Source organism: Chelonia mydas, chromosome 15 (genome assembly GCF_015237465.2).
Source record: "Chelonia mydas isolate rCheMyd1 chromosome 15, rCheMyd1.pri.v2, whole genome shotgun sequence".
In the NCBI taxonomy this organism is placed as follows: Eukaryota; Metazoa; Chordata; order Testudines; family Cheloniidae; genus Chelonia; species Chelonia mydas.
The window spans coordinates 27,063,060-27,086,100 of NC_057856.1; the positions used below are offsets into that span (position 1 = coordinate 27,063,060).

The 23,041-nt window shown below is 41.5% G+C and overlaps 1 protein-coding gene across 1 annotated transcript in view; it reads right to left on the bottom strand.

The window, feature by feature from the left end:
• Nucleotides 1-322: 322 nt before the first annotated feature.
• The window catches only part of PPP1CC (protein phosphatase 1 catalytic subunit gamma), a 35,752-nt gene continuing 13,033 nt past the window's right edge, over nucleotides 323-23,041 (bottom strand). The window contains exons 2-7 of the mRNA XM_037878515.2: nucleotides 12,532-12,663; nucleotides 10,957-11,187; nucleotides 4,530-4,634; nucleotides 2,591-2,814; nucleotides 2,128-2,262; nucleotides 323-1,532 (exon numbers count right to left, since the gene is read on the bottom strand). Coding sequence (XP_037734443.1) covers nucleotides 1,443-1,532; nucleotides 2,128-2,262; nucleotides 2,591-2,814; nucleotides 4,530-4,634; nucleotides 10,957-11,187; nucleotides 12,532-12,663 — 917 coding nt within the window. The 3' untranslated portion in view covers nucleotides 323-1,442. The remainder of the gene's footprint in view (nucleotides 1,533-2,127; nucleotides 2,263-2,590; nucleotides 2,815-4,529; nucleotides 4,635-10,956; nucleotides 11,188-12,531; nucleotides 12,664-23,041) is intronic.

The following is a 23,041-nucleotide window of genomic DNA, read 5'->3' on the forward strand; positions in this document are numbered from 1 at the left end:
AAGCTGCTGTACTTTCAGTGACAAATTTAGAACTTAAATTTACTTGTATACTATACTGGATCTACAGGAGTGTCTCTAGCAAGTTAGTCTGACAGCACAACTCTCCCATCTCACTTTTAATGGGGAGGCACTCAAGTTTTACAGGCAAGCATGATGGATCTATATCAAGACCTTCCCTTTAGAAGCATACCTCAAGTGTGTGAAGCGCTGACATAATTCCAAGATGAGTTTGTGCATTTCCAGATCAATATATTCATCTAATTTGGTCAAATCTTCTGACAATTCAGGTGTGTATTGTGCTGATAAATAGACACTGAGAAGATTTAACAATTTCTTCGTTTAATAAGTGAATTATTTTCACTACATGGTATTGTACACTGTCATCTGTTCAAAAAAAGATTAACAGTTTTGTTTTTAAAAACAAGAGACTTAGATTTGTATAAACTGGTGAATAGAAATAACTCCTGAGCTTGGTTGGCTTATCAAGTTATTTTCTAGGCTTCTTTGCAGAAGCAAGTCTTTAGGCCAGATATGGACAAATTCTCAGGCAGATCTAGAACCATTTCCACAAGTTACTGCTTTCTGGAACTGGCTGCCACAGGACAGCTGCAACTGTAAGAAGGTTCACTCAACAGAATATTGAAATCGTACAAAACATTGTTTACCTTTACCATTAATAGCACAAACAGCACAGCATTACAACTTGCTATTTAAAGTCAAAACTTCCTTTTATCTCCAAGAGAAAGGCTTGAATGTAAAGCCCTGCCAACTCATCTTGATGGGTTGTGTAGATACAGCTTTTTAAACAGAAACTTTGGCTTCAGGAAAGAGACACAAACATTTAAAATAATGGCTTTAATTTTCATTTAAAGCATATGGGAGGGGAAGTGTGCTTTAATTAAATATACATCATACCAGTGATGCTGGTCAGGTTGAGGGTTATTTCTTACGTTGACAGCAATAAAACTAATGTGTACATGACAAGACATTAAAAGAAAAGCAATCCCTTTAAAACAAATTTTTAAAGTAAAAAAAGTTCACAGTGGTTTGTATAAACAGTATGTAACTTCTGACAGTAACAAATTTCTAATCTCACAGCACACTAGTGCCCTCTTTAGTTCCTAAAGAAGAAAACAAGCATTTACACTACTCATTGTACAGATTCAAAAAAGTCAGTTGTACAATTACCCATAATGACAGGATAAGATGCTGTGGAGTGTACAGCTGTAACACCGACATAAGGGAAGTTTTAAAAACTCTTCTTGGGAAGGGAGAAAAGTCTTTCATTTGCTGTTACAACCAGCAAATGCCATTCATTAAATCAAAATGAAAAACCACAAACACGTTATCTATTTTGAGCAAGCTGAACAGTACACGTTACAGTTTTAAAAATGGAGGTTATATACTATAATACAAGTCCCAACTAGGCAGTACCAAATTTACTATTTCTTCGCTTGTTTTGTGATCATACCCCTTGGTGGCGTTACAGGTCTGCTAGCATTAGGCTTCTTTTTCTCTGCAGGTTTCAAAATCTGAAAAGACAATTCAGTCATTTACTATGGTGATTTAGCCAGCAAATGAGCCAATCTGCTAATTTGCTTGTAAAAAACATCCTACAGGTGACCATGATGAGTAAAGTCAGCCAGCAGCTCTGCATGCTCAATGCTAGGAGTAGTGTGATCCCTGCCCACCCAGTTATGCTAGTACTAGACCAGACAATCTGGAATCACGTGACAGTAAGATTCAGGAAAACAGACGAGACTTCAGTTGGAAAATCTAATTCAAGGTGAGAAGTGTGCTCTACTTTATGCCAACGTGGACAGCAACCTAAATCCTTTGAGAAGAGAATGAGTGACTGAACTGAATGTAGCCTTTCCAGCCACCTTTCCCATTTGTAAAAGTCTATTTGCAGTGAGAACTATTTCTACAATAGAGTTCAGAGTAGCAGCCGTGTTAGTCTGTATTCACAAAAAGAAAAGGAGTACTTGTGGCACCTTAGAGACTAACCAATTTATCTGAGCATAAGCTAAGGTGCCACAAGTACTCCTTTTCTTATTTCTACAATAGTATGTTGGTTTTTTTTTAAAGAGCAAATTTGTTAAAAATCAAAATCTTAAAATACTGTACCTGAAAAGAACACATGAGAGTTTCATCCACACTCATCATGGCACCAGCATTGTCAAATTCTCCACAGTAATTTGGGGCAGAAAACAGAGTTACCAATTGCCTTTTTGCAAAGAACTCATACCCATCTTCAACCACCTTTAATAGACAAATAGCTCTATTAGAGTGGAACAGTTTCTTACTACACAGTCATATAACAGTATTTCTCAAATGACATGCATCTACGTTAGCCCACATACAGCTGTGAGACAGTATGACTGTCTAGCACAGACAGCTGTAGAAGAGCCATTTAAGCTTAGACAACAGACATTCTAAACTAAGTAGATCAAAACAATTAGGAATGGATACAGGGCCCAATCCTGCAGTGTGATCTATTAGCAATGAAGTTAATTGAACTCTGCTGAGGCACTAGGATCCCACTGGAAGGTCCGGACTATGGATTGTACTTGTAAAAAAATTAAAATACCTGATGAGCTCTACATATAAGATCCAAATCATGTTTATGGAGAAACTTTGCAACCACTTCAGCACCAAATGTGAAGGACACTCCTCTGTCATTTTCACCCCATCCTAAGACGTCTTTGTCAGGGTCGGACCATAACAGATCACAAAGAAGACCCTGATCTGGTACATCAGTGGGGCGCATAATTCGCCGAATCTGTTCCATTGACTGAAGGTCTGGCGACAGGCCTGTTAGGAGTTTAAAGATGTATAAATGGTTAATGTTTTACTCAAAGTATGTTCCACACATTAACAAACATTTTGACTCATCTATTAAGACACAAAAAGCCTTAAAGTCCACTCTGTTGATTTGCTGGTGGTGATTAGTATTTATAAAGTTTTATGGTGATTCTTAATTTTTATTCAATTTTAAAAGCTTTCTGTAACAGGGTGGTCTCTCACCATCAAGAAGCAGTGGAGCCCACGGCCAGCCAACCCTATTCCATGACATGGCCCCATAAAGGAAAAAAGTGCAAAGGAGTGGCATGCAAGCTAGCTAATTGAGGGCCAGGTATTATACAGGACCTCTTGAACATGATAAAGCCCAACTGTTGGGGGAGTGGAGAAGGGAAAAGAGAAAAAGAAGAAGGGAAAAAGCCTGGTGAGGAGAAGCCTGACTGCTGAAATATAGCACAGCTCAACAAGGAGGGTTAAAACCCCTTAATTAAGGGGAAGGAACTGAGTGGCCTACAAGCATGAACTGAAAGCCTCAAGTGGGACAGGTTGGGTCTGAAGGGCTAAGACACTATTGTCTAACAACTTAAATTAAGACTCCAAGCAAGGGGACATTACTTTAAATACCCCAGGCTATAAATGAATTATGGGAGAATCAGGAAGGAACCGAGTGCATGGTACTCTGAAGGGCCACATCATGCCACAAAGAGGTGTTAGTGACTTGTCTTCACAGTTTTACGATTTAGCAGAAACAGTGGCCTATTGTGGAAGTTCACAAATTTAGGTAGAAGGATGAGAAAGGTCACTTCTGCATTTTACAGAACTGCAATACATCATTCTCACTGCTTAATATTTGTGAACACCTACAAAGTGTGCCTTTAAGACACAAACGGAAAGATATTTAAATAGAAAGAATACTGTACTTGTCTCATTGTTCAGGAATAGTAACATGAAATACTAAGATGGGGAGATACTAAGTTACTGTAACACTGAGGAATATTCATGCTATTTTTCACCGTAGTGTCTAGCTAAGCTATAATTGTTGCAAATTATAGACCAATACCAAGAGTTGCAATAAGCCACATGTCACTGCTGTGACACTTGGACTGTTTTATACATTAGACCCATTCAGTTACTGAAGTGGTATAAACAGCTGTTACAAAACTTAACCTAAGTACACTTCAAAAAGGATAAGACTGACTTTTAGGCATAGGCTAACCCCCTGGCATGTCCTGGGGAGGTCCTTGGAATTTATTGTCCTTTTTAGAACCTATGTAAGTCTCTGAGGCCATCTATTTGGCAAATTGCATAGATTCTCTATTTGAAAGGAGATGTGAGTGCAGATGAACGCCTATGGAACAGGAAAAGCAGCCAGCCATATATCCCAAATGGTACTAAACTACTTGCTCAATTAAGTATTTCAATGTCTAAAAATATATGAAGCAAGTTCCAGAGTTTGACAACCCATTTAGGGTTGGTTTATTTAACTTACCCTTCAATATCCAGCTCAACCTCAACCTCAACCTTCAATATCCAGCTCAGTGCATGAATTGAGCCTCCCATATTCCCCCCGGGAGAACAGGTGTTCCAGAACTTCAGCAACGAGGATTAAGCCAACAGGGAGTCATTTTCCAACTATGGAAAATGCATAAACACAAACATGGAACTAGCACACCTAGAGGTAAGGGATTAGCAATCACTTGACTAACCACTAGAGAAGCACGACATACCTCCATGACAGCAGAATATTTTCTCATCCACAATGGCTGCAATTGGTAAACAGTTAAAACAGTCTGTAAAAGTTTTCCACAGCTTAATGTTATATCTTCTTTTACCTACAAAACAGTTTTAGAGGAAAAAAAACACATATGGTCTCCAAATGAGAACTAGAAAGGATCCAACAATGTTACAATACTACCATTGCTGTCTTAACTTTGCCACAGTGTAGAAATGAAGTGCGAGCGCACACACACACGATCAGCTCCTCTTAGATGCAATGCATTTTACTGCTGATGAAAAAAAGGTCTGAATGAGTCTCAGACTGTAGCAAATTCAGAAAAGCCAAGTGGCTCTTAAAGGTTTCTTTTGGAGTTGTAGGAGTTTCCATGTGTAGAATGAGACTGACCTTTTACAGGTTAGGGCCAGATTCTCTGGCTTGTTCTACTTCCATTGCATTGCTCATACCTTCTCAAACAGGCACAGAGACAGTTCAACCAACTCCTATCCCCCCCCGCCCACGCAGCCCCAGTACAGGGGCATTTGGGGAGTATGCTGCACTCTGGAAATACGTAACTAAAAGACTGTCCCTTGGAAACCACTGTTGACTAGTGTTCAGAGCAGCCTTGAGGCGACTCTTAACTTAGCAGGTACTGTAGCAGATATAAAACCAGTCAGAGAATCAGGGAGTGCAACTGTCTCCCTAATACCCAGACTCTACTCAACTGTATCCAGTTGAAACTAAGCTCAGTAGAAAACCCGGACCTAAACTTTAAGCATATTAAACAAAAAGTTGTCTTTATAAAAGTTATCCTAAGCAGCACCAGAGGTGCATGCTGTTTTATATAAAGACATCTATGACTAATCTATGTTGTTCAACAGTGAATATGTAGAAGATTTAGAAGCCTCATTAATTCATCCAAAGAATGTTCTGGATGAATCAATGTGAGATAAAGTTGGAAGAGACCCCCACTCCCATATGAAGTCTACTGTATTTTACATGTTCTCCCCCTATTTTCATTCAACTCTTTAAAAGTGAAGTTATCCAGCATTAGGATTTTTTTTTTTTAATTTCACCCCAGAAGGCTTTTAAACGTAACTTTAAGCACACTGAAGTTATGATTAACTGAGCACCTGTTTAGAGACATTCTTAGCATAGACCAAATGTATTCAGAGGGTGTATTTTGCTTACTGACCCCCCCTAAAGTTGGGCAACTTGCGTATGGAATTATGTTAAGATTTACACTGTATACTTATGTAGTCTTTGTCCTAAAAGAGCCTAATTAATATAGGAATCAACACTTTCTCCCAGTGGCAAGTGATATCAGTACATAGCAACATTGTATGTGGCTCAGAGTTTACCAAAAGCTACCCTCAACACCATGGTGGGATAATGGGTTCACACCAACACTCAGGGACAAGGGCCACCTATTGAATCAGCAATGTAATTTCATGGGGGACCTAGGTTTTCCTTTGAGGTCTTCCATCCATACACATACAGTCCAAACTGCTCAGCATGCAATATCAAATTAGATCACAGCACAAGATAATATAGGACAAGGTACTAGAGCTATACTAACATTTTGGTATATAAACCTAAATTATCTTTTTCAGAGTTCAGAGGACACCAGTAACCCTCAACTGTATCAAAAATAGAGTGTTCTTTTGACTTTGAAAGTGTTTTAATAATGAAGGGTCATAAGTTATGAAGCCAGCTTTATAAAGTTTGGCAAAACAAAAAACTGTCTTAGTTTTCTGCACAATTCGTATCCTTATTCTCCCCATAGTATAAAAAGGGCTAAGGGATTTTAAAACTTAAAAGGTAATGGTTTTCCAAGCAAAGTTTATATTTTGAAATAGCACAGCACTTTAAAAATCAAATGTGTATATTGTGGACAGCACATATGAAAAAAACTTTATGCATGCTTTTAGTCCACACACAGCCAACAGTTAAGGTCACAAGGCACAATAACTAGGAAAGCGGCATTCATTTAATCAATTCCATTTGAAAGGTTGTGTAATTACTGATCATGTATTTGAAAAATAACATTAAAGCAACAAGTGCATCACAGTGGGCTACTGCATGTCACTTTCTATCCTGCTTTCATATAGTTTACATGAACATTTTTTTAAAGAGTATTATTGCTGGTTGCCAAATTGACTATGAAGACTTAAGTCCTCTTCGTAAAGGATTAGGTTCACCAATGTTTAGAGGACCAGAAAGTCTATGCGCCACAGTCGGGGTAACAGGAATTCAGCACTCTATACTGTATTAGAAGGTAGTTCAGTCTTCATGAACCATTCACTCCTTGGCCCCTCTTCTGTCATCCATAGTAGCAACTGAATGATGTGGATACATTTATACTAAGACCACCAAGATCAAATTTACCAGTCTGATAGATTTGAACAAGACATGAAAGATTCCTCATTCCATTGCCAAACTATGAATATTTAAATCTTAAGAGTTTTCTTTTAATAAGCCAGTAGTGAAGTGGAATCAAAACCATAAATAAGAGTCACTTGTCAGCAAGACTGTTTTTACCAGGAGACAAGAATGCCAGTTACAATTTTAGTTTAAAAGTAGAACTGCAAGCTGAAGTCAATTTTAGTATTTACTGTTCCATTAGGATGCACAAAGATAGCTTCAGTTCTCCTCCTGCCCCCAAAATATATACGATATTTGAAATATATCAGGTCCTTACTGTCTTCCCTTTGTTGGGAGACCTTAACGTGATCTTTGGAAGAGATGAAACATGTCAACCCCGTAATCTGAGCTGCTTCTCTGTCTCCTCTAAAGAGTGGGGGCAGCAGAGGGTGGATAAAAGCTGATAACTTTAAAAAAAGTGGACTTATTTGAATTAAATACACGTCTATTTAAAAACCCTAAAATTACAATTAAAATCATTTACATTAAATACAAAAAAATATTAAATAGTACAACATATTTGTTGCCAAGTTTTAAAGAAAGTCAAACCACTAAAGTGGTGTAAGTCACTGCCTAAGCAACTGGAACCAGATATTGCTGAAGTGCTAAACCAGCTTTTAGACAGCAGTAGCCACTTCTACAGGTGCAGAGAGATTTTTCCCTTCATTTCAGTTTATTCTGCTAATTGAGTTTTATTACTAGTTCATTTGAAATTAAGAAATCAACTGGAAGTTGAAAAAGCAGGGAAGCTTGTTTTGGTCTTCCAATCTATGAAAAAAATAGGCGTGAGGATGAGATATACTAGGTTGAATCTTGAAAAGCATAGGATAGGATTGGATCCAGTATGTTTTAGCTCCACTGCAATCCACAAAACTTCTGCTGGCTGAACCCTGTAGGTGCCTACATTCATTTGGCTCTTATGTTTTTGCTGTAAGAGTTCCCTAGGAGCTTACTATTTCTGCCTCTGGGAATGCACACTCCTGCCTCATTCTCCCCAGAGTGATTTATGAACCGGGTATCTGGCCACCTAAGTCATGTATACGGCCCAATCTGGTAGGCATGCTCAGATGCTGTTTACAGGATTGGGACTTATTCAAAATCCAGATGATGGAAGAGAAAATCCAGCCAACTGAGGTGGCACCTACCTTGTAGGTTTTAGCTAAGTAGTTAGAGCACTTGCCTGGGTTGTGGAAAACCCAGATTCAATTCCCCCATCCTGTCAGGACATAGAGGATTTGAACAGGGGTCTCCCACCTCTCAGGAAAATTCTTTAACCAGTGAGCTATGAGATATTCTGATATATGGCTCCCTCAGTCATGCTATTCCACTGTAGCTAAATAATAGAAAAAAAGTGTCTCTGGAGCAAGGGGGGGGCGCGGCGCGCTAGTACTCTGGGCCAAAAGTTATTAGGTGGGCAGTACAATCACCATGTAAGTTATATCATTACTTAAATACATTTGTATAGATATAGTGTACCCTACAGGTTCATGAAAGAAAGCATCAAATTTAGTGTAAAGGCTATATTTAGTTACAAATGGTTACCAAAGGGAAAAAACCCCACCGTTTTAGTTATTTTCCTAAAGAGAGTACAAATGCAAACAGGAAAGTGTGGGCCCCTTACTGAATGAGGGAGGCAACCTAGTGACGGAGGATGTGGAAAAAGCTAATGTACTCAATGCTTTTTTTGCCTCTGTTTTCACTAACAAGGTCAGCTCCCAGACTGCTGCGCTGGGCATCACAAAATGGGGAAGAGATGGCCAGCCCTCTGTGGAGATAGAGGTGGTTAGGGACTATTTAGAAAAGCTGGACGTGCACAAGTCCATGGGGCCGGACGAGTTGCATCCGAGAGTGCTGAAGGAATTGGCGGCTGTGATTGCAGAGCCCTTGGCCATTATCTTTGAAAACTCGTGGCGAACGGGGGAAGTCCCGGATGACTGGAAAAAGGCTAATGTAGTGCCAATCTTTAAAAAAGGGAAGAAGGAGGATCCTGGGAACTACAGGCCAGTCAGCCTCACCTCGGTCCCTGGAAAAATCATGGAGCAGGTCCTCAAAGAATCAATCCTGAAGCACTTACATGAGAGGAAAGTGATCAGGAACAGTCAGCATGGATTCACCAAGGGAAGGTCATGCCTGACTAATCTAATCGCCTTTTATGATGAGATTACTGGTTCTGTGGATGAAGGGAAAGCAGTGGATGTATTGTTTCTTGACTTTAGCAAAGCTTTTGACACGGTCTCCCACAGTATTCTTGTCAGCAAGTTAAGGAAGTATGGGCTGGATGAATGTACTATAAGGTGGGTAGAAAGCTGGCTAGATTGTCGGGCTCAACGGGTAGTGATCAATGGCTCCATGTCTAGTTGGCAGCCGGTGTCGAGTGGAGTGCCCCAGGGGTCGGTCCTGGGGCCGGTTTTGTTCAATATCTTCATAAATGATCTGGAGGATGGTGTGGATTGCACTCTCAGCAAATTTGCGGATGATACTAAACTGGGAGGAGTGGTAGATACGCTGGAGGGCAGGGATAGGATACAGAAGGACCTAGACAAATTGGAGGATTGGGCCAAAAGAAATCTGATGAGGTTCAATAAGGATAAGTGCAGGGTCCTGCACTTAGGATGGAAGAATCCAATGCACCGCTACAGACTAGGGACCGAATGGTTAGGCAGCAGTTCTGCGGAAAAGGACCTAGGGGTGACAGTGGACGAGAAGCTGGATATGAGTCAGCAGTGTGCCCTTGTTGCCAAGAAGGCCAATGGCATTTTGGGATGTATAAGTAGGGGCATAGCGAGCAGATCGAGGGACGTGATCGTTCCCCTCTATTCGACACTGGTGAGGCCTCATCTGGAGTACTGTGTCCAGTTTTGGGCCCCACACTACAAGAAGGATGTGGATAAATTGGAAAGAGCCCAGCGAAGGGCAACAAAAATGATTAGGGGTCTAGAGCACATGACTTATGAGGAGAGGCTGAGGGAGCTGGGATTGTTTAGCCTGCAGAAGAGAAGAATGAGGGGGGATTTGATAGCTGCTTTCAACTACCTGAAAGGGGGTTCCAAAGAGGATGGCTCTAGACTGTTCTCAATGGTAGCAGATGACAGAACAAGGAGTAATGGTCTCAAGTTGCAATGGGGGAGGTTTAGATTGGATATTAGAAAAAACTTTTTCACTAAGAGGGTGGTGAAACACTGGAATGCGTTACCTAGGGAGGTGGTAGAATCTCCTTCCTTAGAGGTTTTTAAGGTCAGGCTTGACAAAGCCCTGGCTGGGATGATTTAACTGGGAATTGGTCCTGCTTCGAGCAGGGGGTTGGACTAGATGACCTTCTGGGGTCCCTTCCAACCCTGATATTCTATGATTCTATGATTAAAATAGACTGATTTAAATCAATGTTTCTTGCTTGTTGATTTAAACTGCTTTAATTTAAATCAATCCACCGTGGTTAGTTCACATTACATCCTCATGCTATGTCACTATTCAGGTCCTCCTGAAAAGGGGAAGTAAGGATCAGCTATTTCTAATGTAAACAGTTTTGTAAAAAGTCAAATCTTGTATTTATTATCTGGTAAGCGGGGTATAGGATAAAGGACCATTTATTCTCTAAAGGATTTACAATGTAATTATACACACAAGTTTTATACTTCAGAGAAAAGGTAAATATTTTTGTACTGCAATTTAGAATTTCTATCTTATACAAGATTAGATAGGCTTACAATTTGAACTTTAACAGTGTACAGCAGTCAGAGCTGTTAATCACAGCAGTGATCAAACAGGAATAAAATTATACCAGTCATTCTACGCAGTAGTTTCTATTTTGCTGATCAGACCATAACTGGATCATTGAGGGTACAAATTTCACCTGCCAAAACAAGCCAAGAGGCCACCTGAGCTACGCAAGAGAGAAGCTGTAAGTTAGTACACAGTTCAAATAAAACCAGAGACCAGGAGAGAATTTTTGTAAGCTGGCATAATTAAGTGTATAACAACCCTCCTCTCCCATCCACCAAAAAACAAATGTTACTTACATTCATCATAAAATCCATAAATTCTATTAATGCTGGCACATTCATGGTTCCCTCTAAGAAGAAAAAAATTCTCAGGATATTTGATTTTGTAGGCCAATAAGAGACAAATTGTTTCTAAAGACTGTTTTCCTCTATCAACATAGTCACCAAGAAATAGATAGTTGCTTTCTGGTGGAAAACCTCCATATTCAAAGAGTCGAAGTAAGTCATAGTATTGTCCATGGATGTCACCTTAAAAACAAAGGCATTCATAAGTGGTACATAAGCGAGAACTTCACTACAATTGCTGACTGACTTACTAGCCAAATAAAACTTGAGAAAAGTTACATCTATTTCTGATATCTCATGCAAAGCTACATGCGGCCCATCATAGATGTCTGAAGAATCAAATTGTCTCTAGTCTTAGTATGAAAATTATGCACATTCAGCAGTATACAGAGTCACTGAAGTTACATAACCCAGTACGTTGTGCTGAATGACCAAAGAATTGCTATCTAAGAATATTCATACATATTTTTTAATACCTCAATCCAAAAGTTAAAGCTCTTTGTGCCCAATCCTGTAGTCTTTACTCAGGTAAACTCCAATTCGACTCCAATGTGAATTTTGCTTGAGAAAAGATTCTATGATCAAGACCCATTATTTTGGTCTTAATGCCTCCAGATGGCATCCATCTGCAGCTTTTCATTTCAGAATGCTGCATATGTAAGAATTAGAAGATCTCTCCCAGATATAAATCTTGAGTACCATTTATGGATAAGTTAAGAAAGTAACAAGATTATTCAAATCCTAGCTGCAAAGTTGGCTTGAAAGTGAATGCTACTTTCACTTCTGGTCTAGATTTTTTTTTTTTTTTTTTTTTTTTTTTAAACAGAGCATGCCTAGCAGCCATACTTATAAAGACTACTAGACTTTAAACCAGCTGTGCAGTTATAAGATATAATGAACAAATTACTCTAAATTGAGGTAATCTTCAGTCTTAGAAAAGGATTTAATAAAACGACCTAATTTAAGAGCTATTTAAAAGAGTTACGTATTCTTACTGGAGTGGTTTCTATTTTGCCTTTCATCACAATATAAATTAGACAGGCTAGGAATCTATGCCCCAAATACCTTGCCTAGTACTACTGTGGGTCTCTGTTCTATCCCTAGATTCAGTCAGGACTGTGCTAAGGGCAGGGCTTGCTTCATACAAGGTCTTCTGTTCTGGGACTCCCCCGCCCGGAAGTAGCCCATCCATCCTTTTTTGGTAGTCTAGTTTCAGCCACCTTAACTTTGTCATTGGGATTTCTGCTCCTCATCCCCCACTTTTTTACTTCTGTATTTGCTACCCTCTTTATTACTATTCTTTAGATTAACTGGACATTGGTTTGTTTATGCCCTTATGCTACAGCCTTTTGTTTAAATCAGCTGATTACAATTGATGTTTTTACATTAGTTCTATTTTAGTTACATTTAAGACACCTATCGATAGGTATGTAAGAAGCAAAATATTTCTGCAAAGATATTTCCAAGTTAACGCCTGTTCACTGAAAGTCAAGTGTCAACTGACCAATACACAGTCACAATACTTACCACATATTTTAAGTGGGGCTTCAAGTTCTAGTAGAATAGGCTGACTGAGAAAGATTTCTCTGGATTTCAAGCACAGTCCTCTAATTTCATTCTCTTGAAGTTGGACGTTTTTACCTGGTTTTGAGCCCCTCACTGTGGGAAGAAGTTAAAAATTGGTTAAATGAATCAAATGACTTGTTAAGTGCCAAACTGCCCCCAACCTCCAAGGTTGCAGTGCTGCTCAAGTTTAGTCTTGTCCCCCTGAGGAGGGAGCCATCCAGGCCAAATCTGTGAGAGTGGCATTGTGACTAGGTTTATGGGACTGTAGCACCACTCACTCAAATTTGGCCCAGCCAACACTGTCATTATGAGAGGTGTGGCTGGGCCAAACCTGAGTAGCACTGTGACTCCGTGCAGAATGTCAGAATGCCCAGAGCAGAGAGCCCAGCCCAGCGGGACTGAAGCCTTTGGAGTCTACGCTGCAGGGAGAGCTCTGCATTCCCCCAGTGTTCCCGCCCCCACGCATTCTGGCTACCAAATTTTGATGATCACTTTGCAAAGCCATAGTTTCATTCTGAACAAGACTGGTTCAAGATTACAAAGAATTGAATTGAATTTAATTTGAGAGGGAATCTACTCTTTTAGACAGCAGATTTTCTAGACTTTCCATTTGAGCTTTTGGGCTACCCGACTGATAGCCAAGAGAAACTCTTAAGATCCTCACTGTAACACAAAAACCAACAAAAAATACAACGCACCATTGTTTTTCCTAGCTTTCACTCTAGCCCTTTTGGATTTGGGTTTCTCACTATCTTGTTTCTTACCACCGCCCCACATACCCCAGCCTCAATTCTTTTCCTGCTTTTCCCCATCCTCTACCCCTTCTGCTACTAACTGTTGGTATCATCAATATTCTCTTCAGCCCTTGTATCCCAACTTTTCTGCATCCCCACAAATGGCTCCCTCCCAAGTCTGTCAATAATACCGGTACTTCAGTTTTTGAAGGGTGTTAAGAGTTTTTGTTTGTTTTTTTTTTTAAATTGTCTCCAACCTTTGCTAAATTGACAGTAAAAACCCCAACTCTGTTCTGAGTAAGTATGCTACCAGTGCAGCTTTCCCCTCAATTTTACTGATCTCATCTCTCTCCCCTCTTTTGCCTCCCAGGGCTCTTTGCAAATAAGCATTAAAATGACACTATGATAGTAAGATCGCTCCTGCTAGGGATATGCCCTGTGCAGTAACAGCAGAGTGGAGACAATATTTATCTCCTCCTTGCCCTATTAAATAGGAAAAGAGGGTGTGTGTTGTAAATGTCCCTCTTAGGCAAAGTGTTTTCTCAACAGTTGACTCATTACAGGCCCATCCCTCCAGATCTCAAATGGCAGTCCAGCGTGTCCTGCGGATTTTAATACCTTAAATCTAACACTGGCAGTATCCAAGGCTGTGTCTTCACAAGAAAAGTTTACAAAAATCCCATCCACCATTCAAGCCAGCTCCATAGTGCTGATAAAGCTCAGGTGGTTTCTAAATTTTTAATCACTATTTTAGTCAGCAGGTTTAGCTAACATATGAGAAGCCAGCAGAACTTGTCTATATTATTGCTCCCGTAGTTCAGATGAACTAGTGAAAACTGTTGGGATCAACCCCCAAACATAATCAAGATCAAAGAGGTCTGAACTTCATGGACTTCAGTAAATTAAAAGCTATCATCAGTGGCTAGAATGGTGGTGGTGGGAGCTCAAAGACCTAACTTGCCAACTATAATTACAGCCCTGCACATATAAAAATTTATATCCGCAGAATCGCAGGGTTCACGGTGAAAGGAACAGAACATAGGGCCACCACTCCCAGAAGCCAGCACCCCATGCCAGCAGCTCCTCCAGCATGGCTGAATCACCCCCAGCCCTGCTGCCGTCCCTTCCACACTGCTGTCTGCGTGTCCCATCTGGGGGGTGTGCGCACCACTTGGACAGAAAGGTGAGACCAGTAACACTTGCCGGTGAGCCTGGTGCCCGCCCCAATGGGCGGGGTTGGGGGCGGTAGAGTCACACTGGAGGAGCTGACAGTACAGGGCACTGGCCCCACATTCTGCTCCTTTCACTGCTGCAGTTCCATGGATACTGATTTATATCCACGGATACCCGCATCTGTGGATATAAATTTGTATGTGCACAGGGAGAGAGTTTGAATAAAAGAGGATCTTCACCTGGGCTGCAGCGTGGCCATAGAGAAGTGGGTTTTTAGTAATTGATGTCAAAGACCAATTACAATTCTGAGTTGTGAAGGCGGCTCTAGTAGTCTTCAAATGCTGCTCTCCTATGAGAGCATCTTTGATCACACACTATATCTCAGTGGTGTTTCTGAGCAATCAGAGGCGCACCGAGAGAGTTATCTACATCCATTACATAGAGAAGGAAGTAGCTAGTAGCTCTGACAGTCTGCAGAAAAATACATCAGCTGGCAAATGGCTCAAGTTGTATATAATGCTGTCATACCAGGTACAGTCGCAATGGTAGTAGCAATGACCTAGCCACTAGTGTAGACACAGTTCCAGCATATGAGGCTTGCCTACACTTGTGGATTAGTAGTGTCAGTTGATGTCACAGGTACTATTTTTTCCTAGTGCAAGGCTGCAGAATCACAAATCTAGTTTTTTGAAGTTTTGAAATTGAACTTCAGTTCAAATTACAAAGTGTGTTAACTGTATGCAAATTAATTGCAGGTCAAAGGTGTAACAACATCACCACTCAAAGAATAGATGCTTCACTATCTGTAATATTGTACGCAGCAATGTTGTAGCTCTGTCAGTCCCCGGATATTAGACACATAAGGCGGATGAGGTAATATCTTTCATTGGACCAACTTCTGTCTGTGACAGAGACAAGCTTTTGAGTTTATACAGAACTCTTCTTCAGGTCGGGGAAATGTGTTTTTAATCTATTATATTTTGGACTGCCATGGATCACCACATATACCTTCAGAGATCCAGTAACTACCTAAACACTAAGTCTTAAGAAATCTATAGCCAGACACTCAGATAACACAGAGTATGATTGGAGGAGTACGTCTGGGATAAAAACCGTCACACACACACACACACACACACACACCCCCCTTACTTCAAAACAAGGACACTCCACAAGAGAAGTAGATCACATCATGGAATGGGCCACCCAAATATCCCAAGAGAACTTGCTTCACTACAGAAATAAAACCCACTTGGACAGCACACCACTAGCTGTCACCTACCACTTGACAAACTCATATGAGGCATGGAACTACAGCCCATAATTAAGGCTTCAATTTTGTCACAGAGGTCAAGCAAGTCACAGAATCCGTGACTTCCTCCGTGACTTCAGCCCCAGTGGCTGAGAGCTACAGGGTCCCGCTGCCTCCCACAGTGGCGGGGAGCTGTAAGATACCCTGGCAGCTCCCCTGCTGCCACCACAGGGCAGGGGGAGCCTGAAGCGCTGAGTCCCCACAGGTGGTGGTGGCTCCAGAGCTCCCAGCTACCCCGCCCCTTCCCGTTTTATCATGGATATTTTTAGTAAAAGTCAGGGACAGGTCACAGGCTTCCGTGAATTTCTCTTTACAGGGGTCCCCGGTATATGTCAGGGTTGCATTCCTGAAAAGGGTGATTGACACCGAAAAGAAGGATACCAGAGAATTTTTCTCCATAAGCAAGAATGGACAGCCCCGCCTCCTCCTCCAAGCACACCCCATACTCGCTCTTCCCCCTTCCTTTCCCAACATCACCTGAACGCTGCGGGAAGCACCCAAAGAAAAGCCATGCAAAAGGTGAAGCGACAGATATGCAGATCAGGACTGACTGAATCAGAACATGTTCCCCTACTGATGAGCGATGGATACGCGAAACGACAGATGAGGGGGAAACGTATGCCAGGGACCTCCCGGTATTGCCAGCGACCTGTCCAAGCCTTTATACTGCTTCTGAGGGGTGTGTGGAAAACGGTTCTGTATTGTAGTTTAAATGAATTATTACTCAGAGTTCTGTATGCCTAGTAAGGAATCTATTTGTCAAAAAAACATTTCCTGAATCTTTTTTGTTGTCTGTATTGTTACAGGAATACTTGCTGACAGGTATTTTGAAATAAATTACCAAAAATAATTGAAACTGGTGTGATTACGTAGTGTTATTTTGACAAATAAAATATGCACAATTTTAAAATATTGTGCGCATCATTTTTAGGCACAGAATTTCCGCAGGTGTAGCTCTAGGTAAGCTTGAAAGCATTTCTCTCTCACCAACAAAGTTGATCCAATAAAAGATCTGACCTCACCCACAGTGTCTCTAATATCCTGGGACTAATATGGCTATAACACTGCATATCTGTAATATCATCATGCATTGACATTACATGGCATTACTGGAATTGCCACTAAATTTCAAGTGTTCCATTAAAATGTTCAAAGCAAGTAATGAAGCATAGAAATGAAAGTTAAATCTTTATTTCATAATAGTTTATTGTGCATGAAGCTACTCAGCCATATAGCAATTTTCTAAACACTTTCTGAGCTGAGCAAGTTGTCCAAAATGCCAAATATCCAGCAGCAACTAACAGAAATCTATAGAAAAAGTGATCAAAGTTAATTGCATTATAAGAGACATTAGAGAAAAATTAACATTTAAATATTAAAGTTAACCTTTGCTTTAAAGATTAACAAGTGTATGGATTTATCTGTAATTTCTGTGGAGAGGAAACAGATTTAATCTTGCATTAGTCAATCTTATTAGGTACCACGACACTGAAACCCTGAATCCCACATTTTAAAAAAGGAAGGAGATTAAATAGGCTTAGAATGAGCAATATTATGCAGTCCACAGGCATTCCGTTATATTTGAAACTAGACGAACCAAAGATGGCACGAGTCTATTTTTGCTAGAAGTGATAATTTGAAACAGAAATCAGTATTAAACTTTCTGGGATTGTCCTGTAGATGTCCATTGAAATGCCAGAATCTCGTTTTCATGTAAGAACAAGCAATTTCTCGTCCTTTGGATGCTGACAGTCTTGACAATATAAACTGATCGCTCTGTTTCCAGGGCACACTAAACTCATTGCCACAGAATGATAGAAGGAAAGAGAGAAGTGGGGAAATCTCTTGAAATTCAGTAAAGTACTTTTTTTTTTTTTGCATGACTTTTGAAATGCTTTGATCCAAAGGTGTAACCAGGCCAGAGAACGGAAATTTTAGTTTTCTGTAGTCTTAATGACAGGTTTCAGAGTAACAGCCGTGTTAGTCTGTATTCGTAAAAAGAAAAGGAGTACTTGTGGCACCTTAGAGACTAACCAGTTTATTTGAGCATGAGCTTTCGTGAGCTACAGCTCACTTCATCGGATGCATAGCATATCGTGGAAACTGCAGAAGACATTATATACACACAGAGACCATGAAACAAAACTTCCTCCCACCTCACTCCCCCGCTGGCAACAGCTTATCTAAAGTGATCCTCAAGTAGAGCCATTTCCAGCACAAATCCAGGTTTTCTCACCCTTCCCCCCCCCCCCCCCCCACACACACACATACAAACTCACTCTCCTGCTGGCAACAGCCCATCCCCCTTTGAAACCCCTCTTTATAATGCGCATGATAATCAAGGTGGGTCACCTCCAGCACTAATCCAGGTTTTACTAAATCCAGATTTTACTAAAACTAGACAAGCCATTTACAACGCACACTTTACTTCTCTACAAAAGAAAAAGGACACTAAACTTTCTAAACTACTACAGGCTACAAGGGGCCACAGCAATGGTTCCCTCAACCCACCCAGCAATATTGTTAATCTATCCAACTATACTCTCAGCCCAGCAGAAGCTGCTGTCCTATCTCGGGGTCTCTCCTTCTGCCCCTCCACCCCCTCGAACATGATACAGTTCTGTGGTGACCCAGAATCCTATTTTCGACGTCTCCGACTCAAGGAATATTTCCAAAATACCTCTGAACAACATAATGATCCACAGAGGCCTGCCTACCAACATTACAAAAAGAAGGATTCTAGGTGGACTCCTCCTGAAGGTCGAAACAGCAGACTGGACTTCTACATAGAGTGCTTCCGCCGACGTGCACGGGCTGAAATTGTGGAAAAGCAGCATCACTTGCCCCATAACCTCAGCCGTGCAGAACACAATGCCATCCACAGCCTCAGAAACAACTCTGACATCATAATCAAAAAGGCTGACAAAGGAGGTGCTGTTGTCATCATGAATAGGTCGGAATATGAACAAGAGGCTGCTCGGCAGCTCTCCAACACCACTTTCTACAAGCCATTACCCTCTGATCCCACTGAGAGTTACCAAAAGCATCTACAGCATTTGCTCAAGAAACTTCCTGAAAAAGCACAAGATCAAATCCGCACAGACACCCCTGGAACCCCGACCTGGGATATTCTATCTACTACCCAAGATCCATAAACCTGGAAATCCTGGGCGCCCCATCATCTCAGGCATTGGCACCCTGACAGCAGGATTGTCCGGCTATGTAGACTCACTCCTCAGGCCCTACGCTACCAGCACTCCCAGCTACCTTCGAGACACCACTGACTTCCTGAGGAAACTACAATCCATTGGTGATCTTCCTGATAACACCATCCTGGCCACTATGGATGTAGAAGCCCTCTACACCAACATTCCACACAAAGATGGACTACAAGCCATCAAGAACACTATCCCCGATAATGTCACGGCTAACCTGGTGGCTGAACTTTGTGACTTTGTCCTTACCCATAACTATTTTACATTTGGGGACAATGTATACCTTCAGATCAGCGGCACTGCTATGGGTACCCGCATGGCCCCACAGTATGCCAACATTTTTATGGCTGATTTAGAACAACGCTTCCTCAGCTCTCGTCCCCTAACGCCCCTACTTTACTTGCGCTATATTGATGACATCTTCATCATCTGGACCCATGGAAAAGAAGCCCTTGAGGAATTCCACCATGATTTCAACAATTTCCATCCCACCATCAACCTCAGCCTGGTCCAGTCCACACAAGAGATCCACTTCCTGGACACTACAGTGCTAATAAACGATGGTCACAAACACCACCCTATACCGGAAACCTACTGACCGCTATTCCTACCTACATGCCTCCAGCTTTCACCCTGACCACACCACACGATCCATCGTCTACAGCCAAGCTCTGCGATACAACCGCATTTGCTCCAACCCCTCAGACAGAGACAAACACCTACAAGATCTCTATCAAGCATTCTTACAACTACAATACCCACCTGCGGAAGTGAAGAAACAGACTGATAGAGCCAGAAGAGTTCCCAGAAGTCACCTACTACAGGACAGGCCTAACAAAGAAAATAACAGAACGCCACTAGCCGTCACCTTCAGCCCCCAACTAAAACCCCTCCAACGCATTATTAAGGATCTACAACCTATCCTGAAGGATGACCCAACACTCTCACAAATCTTGGGAGAAAGGCCAGTCCTTGCCTACAGACAGCCCCCCAACCTGAAGCAAATACTCACCAACAACCACATACCACACAACAGAACCACTAGCCCAGGAACCTATCCTTGCAACAAAGCCCGTTGCCAACTGTGCCCACATATCTATTCAGGGGACACCATCACAGGGCCTAACAACATCAGCCACACTATCAGAGGCTCGTTCACCTGCACATCCACCAATGTGATATATGCCATCATGTGCCAGCAATGCCCCTCTGCCATGTACATTGGTCAAACTGGACAGTCTCTACGTAAAAGAATAAATGGACACAAGTCAGATGTCAAGAATTATAACATTCATAAACCAGTCGGAGAACACTTCAATCTCTCTGGTCACGCAATCACAGACATGAGGGTCGCTATCTTAAAGCAAAAAAACTTCAAATCCAGACTCCAGCGAGAAACTGCTGAATTGGAATTCATTTGCAAATTGGATACTATTAATTTGGGCTTGAATAGAGACTGGGAGTGGCTAAGTCATTATGCAAGGTAGCTTGTCTCCCCTTGTTTTTTTCCTGCAAAACCCCCCCCAAGACGTTCTGGTTAAACTTGGATTATTGCTGTGCACATTGTAAGATGAGCTGTTGCCAGCAGGAGAATGAGTTTGTGTGTGTGGTTTTTGGAAAAAAAAAAAAAAAAAAAAAAGGGGGGGGGGTGAGAAAACCTGGATTAGTGCTGGAGGTGACCCACCTTGATTATCATGTGCATTATAAAGAGGGGTTTCAAAGGGGGATGGGCTGTTGCCAGCAGGAGAGTGAGTTTGTATGTGTGTGTGTGGGGGGGGGGGGGGGGGGGGGGGGGGAAGGGTGAGAAAACCTGGATTTGTGCTGGAAATGGCTCTACTTGAGGATCACTTTAGATAAGCTGTTGCCAGCGGGGGAGTGAGGTGGGAGGAAGTTTTGTTTCATGGTCTCTGTGTGTATATAATGTCTTCTGCAGTTTCCGCGATATGCTATGCATCCGATGAAGTGAGCTGTAGCTCACGAAAGCTCATGCTCAAATAAACTGGTTAGTCTCTAAGGTGCCACAAGTACTCCTTTTGTAGTCTTAATGACTCCTAAACTAGCAGATATGCATAATCTGCTTGAATTGCTGATGGAGATATGATACCTCTGTCCTGGTGTGTTGGAAAGGTACCTCCTGGTTTCAGAAATACAAGATGGTCAGCAGGACTGCCTGTGGTGTGAAAACTTGTCTATATTTTTGGAACAAGGATTCTCTCATCCACAATAAGAACTGGCCAGAGAAAGCAGCATATTCAGCCTGAATGAATCCTTAAGAGGCTGCTCTGAGGGATTCTCCAAATAGATCAGTCACACTAAAAGTCACAAATTATGTTACCATAATGATGTAAACTTCTGATTTTTCTTTGAACTTGAAGCAACATAAGGCAGCTTGGGCTGAGATCATGCAGGAAGATACCACCTGGCAGTTCGGCCATGTAATCACTTTTTTTCTTCTTTTAGGTGTGCTTGATAGTATTGTACATATTAATATTTTTCTAGAGGCACTGAAAGCACCATCTCTACGTACAAGAACTGAAGTATTCTGGGATTGATAGTGGCTCAGGCTAAGGAGGATTCAGTTGAGAACAGAATAAAATAGTTCATCCCAAGTAGTAATTGCACCTGATCTTTAGGGATATATTTATGATGCTGTCTTATTCTCCAATGTCAATAAAATACATTGACAGATTCTTTCCTCTTTTAGACAGAGATTCTCTTATAAAGAAGAAACTTGGATTAAGGCCTCTTGGTATAGTTGTTTCTCTTAGCAAGACAATCTTCTCCATTGTGGGAGATATGAGAAATTATGGAGAAACTCTGTGGCCAGAATGAAAGATATAAGGGAAAGATGATAATCCTCTGGGTCCTGTGCTACACCCCAGCTTTTGAATAGTCCCTTGGAGGAATCCTTTCAGTGTGCCACACCCCCAAGGGATCTCGCTCTTCCTTACAGGTAGGTGATTCAGTATCCACACTTGAGACTGAGCCTCTGGACCCCAGCACTGTATCATATGTGAGCTCTGCTCAGCAAGTCCAACTGTGCCAGACTCCTGATCAGAGACTTTTACACTCTTCAGGAACCAATGCACCTCAAAAAGTGACACCAGGCAGTCTTTTCAAAAGGCAGGAGGATTTATTAGTCAACTGAAACACAGCATCAGGAAGTCTTTACATTAGCATAGAGAATCAAGGTTAAGACAGTCCATCCTGGCTAAGCTAGCATTCCATACAGCCAAGGAGACATGGAATCCATTTTTTTCCATCTCTCTGTCGTCCCAGGTGAGAGATTCCAAGTCTCTTCCAAAAGCCACACAGTCCTATCACCTCTTAGTCCTTTGTGTTCCTGCAGAGCCAGGCTGAGTTCACAAACTCCACTGCCTGCAGGAGTTTCACTGTTAGATGTTAACTGATCAGTTCTTGGTGCTCCCATTGTCTTCCCAGATCCTCCATGGATATGGGTCGGTGTCAGCCAGTCCTCTAATGACACATTCGTTCCACCATAGACAGTTATGTAAGAACCCCTCATGTCTCCTGATCTGTCCCAAAAGTAGCTTTTTAACCCTTTTATACCCCCTGAGTAGCAACCCCTAGTCAAGTAAGTTACTGCCAGGCACATAATTTATTAAAGTATTACAGAAAATTCCCACTTCACCAGATGTCAACATTCTAATGCATGTACTTTTCTAAGGCTGCCTGAATTGGAAGCCACCATCACCTCTACATAGATCTGCTGCTGACGCAACCCAGGGCCATCTTGAAGTCAAATCAGAGGTTGAAGTCACAAGACTAAAAGAGCTAGCCAGAAGCACTAGTCTATTGGCACTTTCCATGACTCTAAATTGCAATGTGTGAAGATAGCTGTGGGGAGACAAACAGAACCAATGGTGCCTTTGGGACTGTTTTTTCCCTTCATAATAACCTGCTACTGCACGACTGACCTCTGAAGACATGAAGATTCATCACAGAAGCCTCAAGCTGTCATAAAAGAAAGACTGACAGGTTCCAACTACTCAAATTCCCAGAAGTTGAAGGGGAAA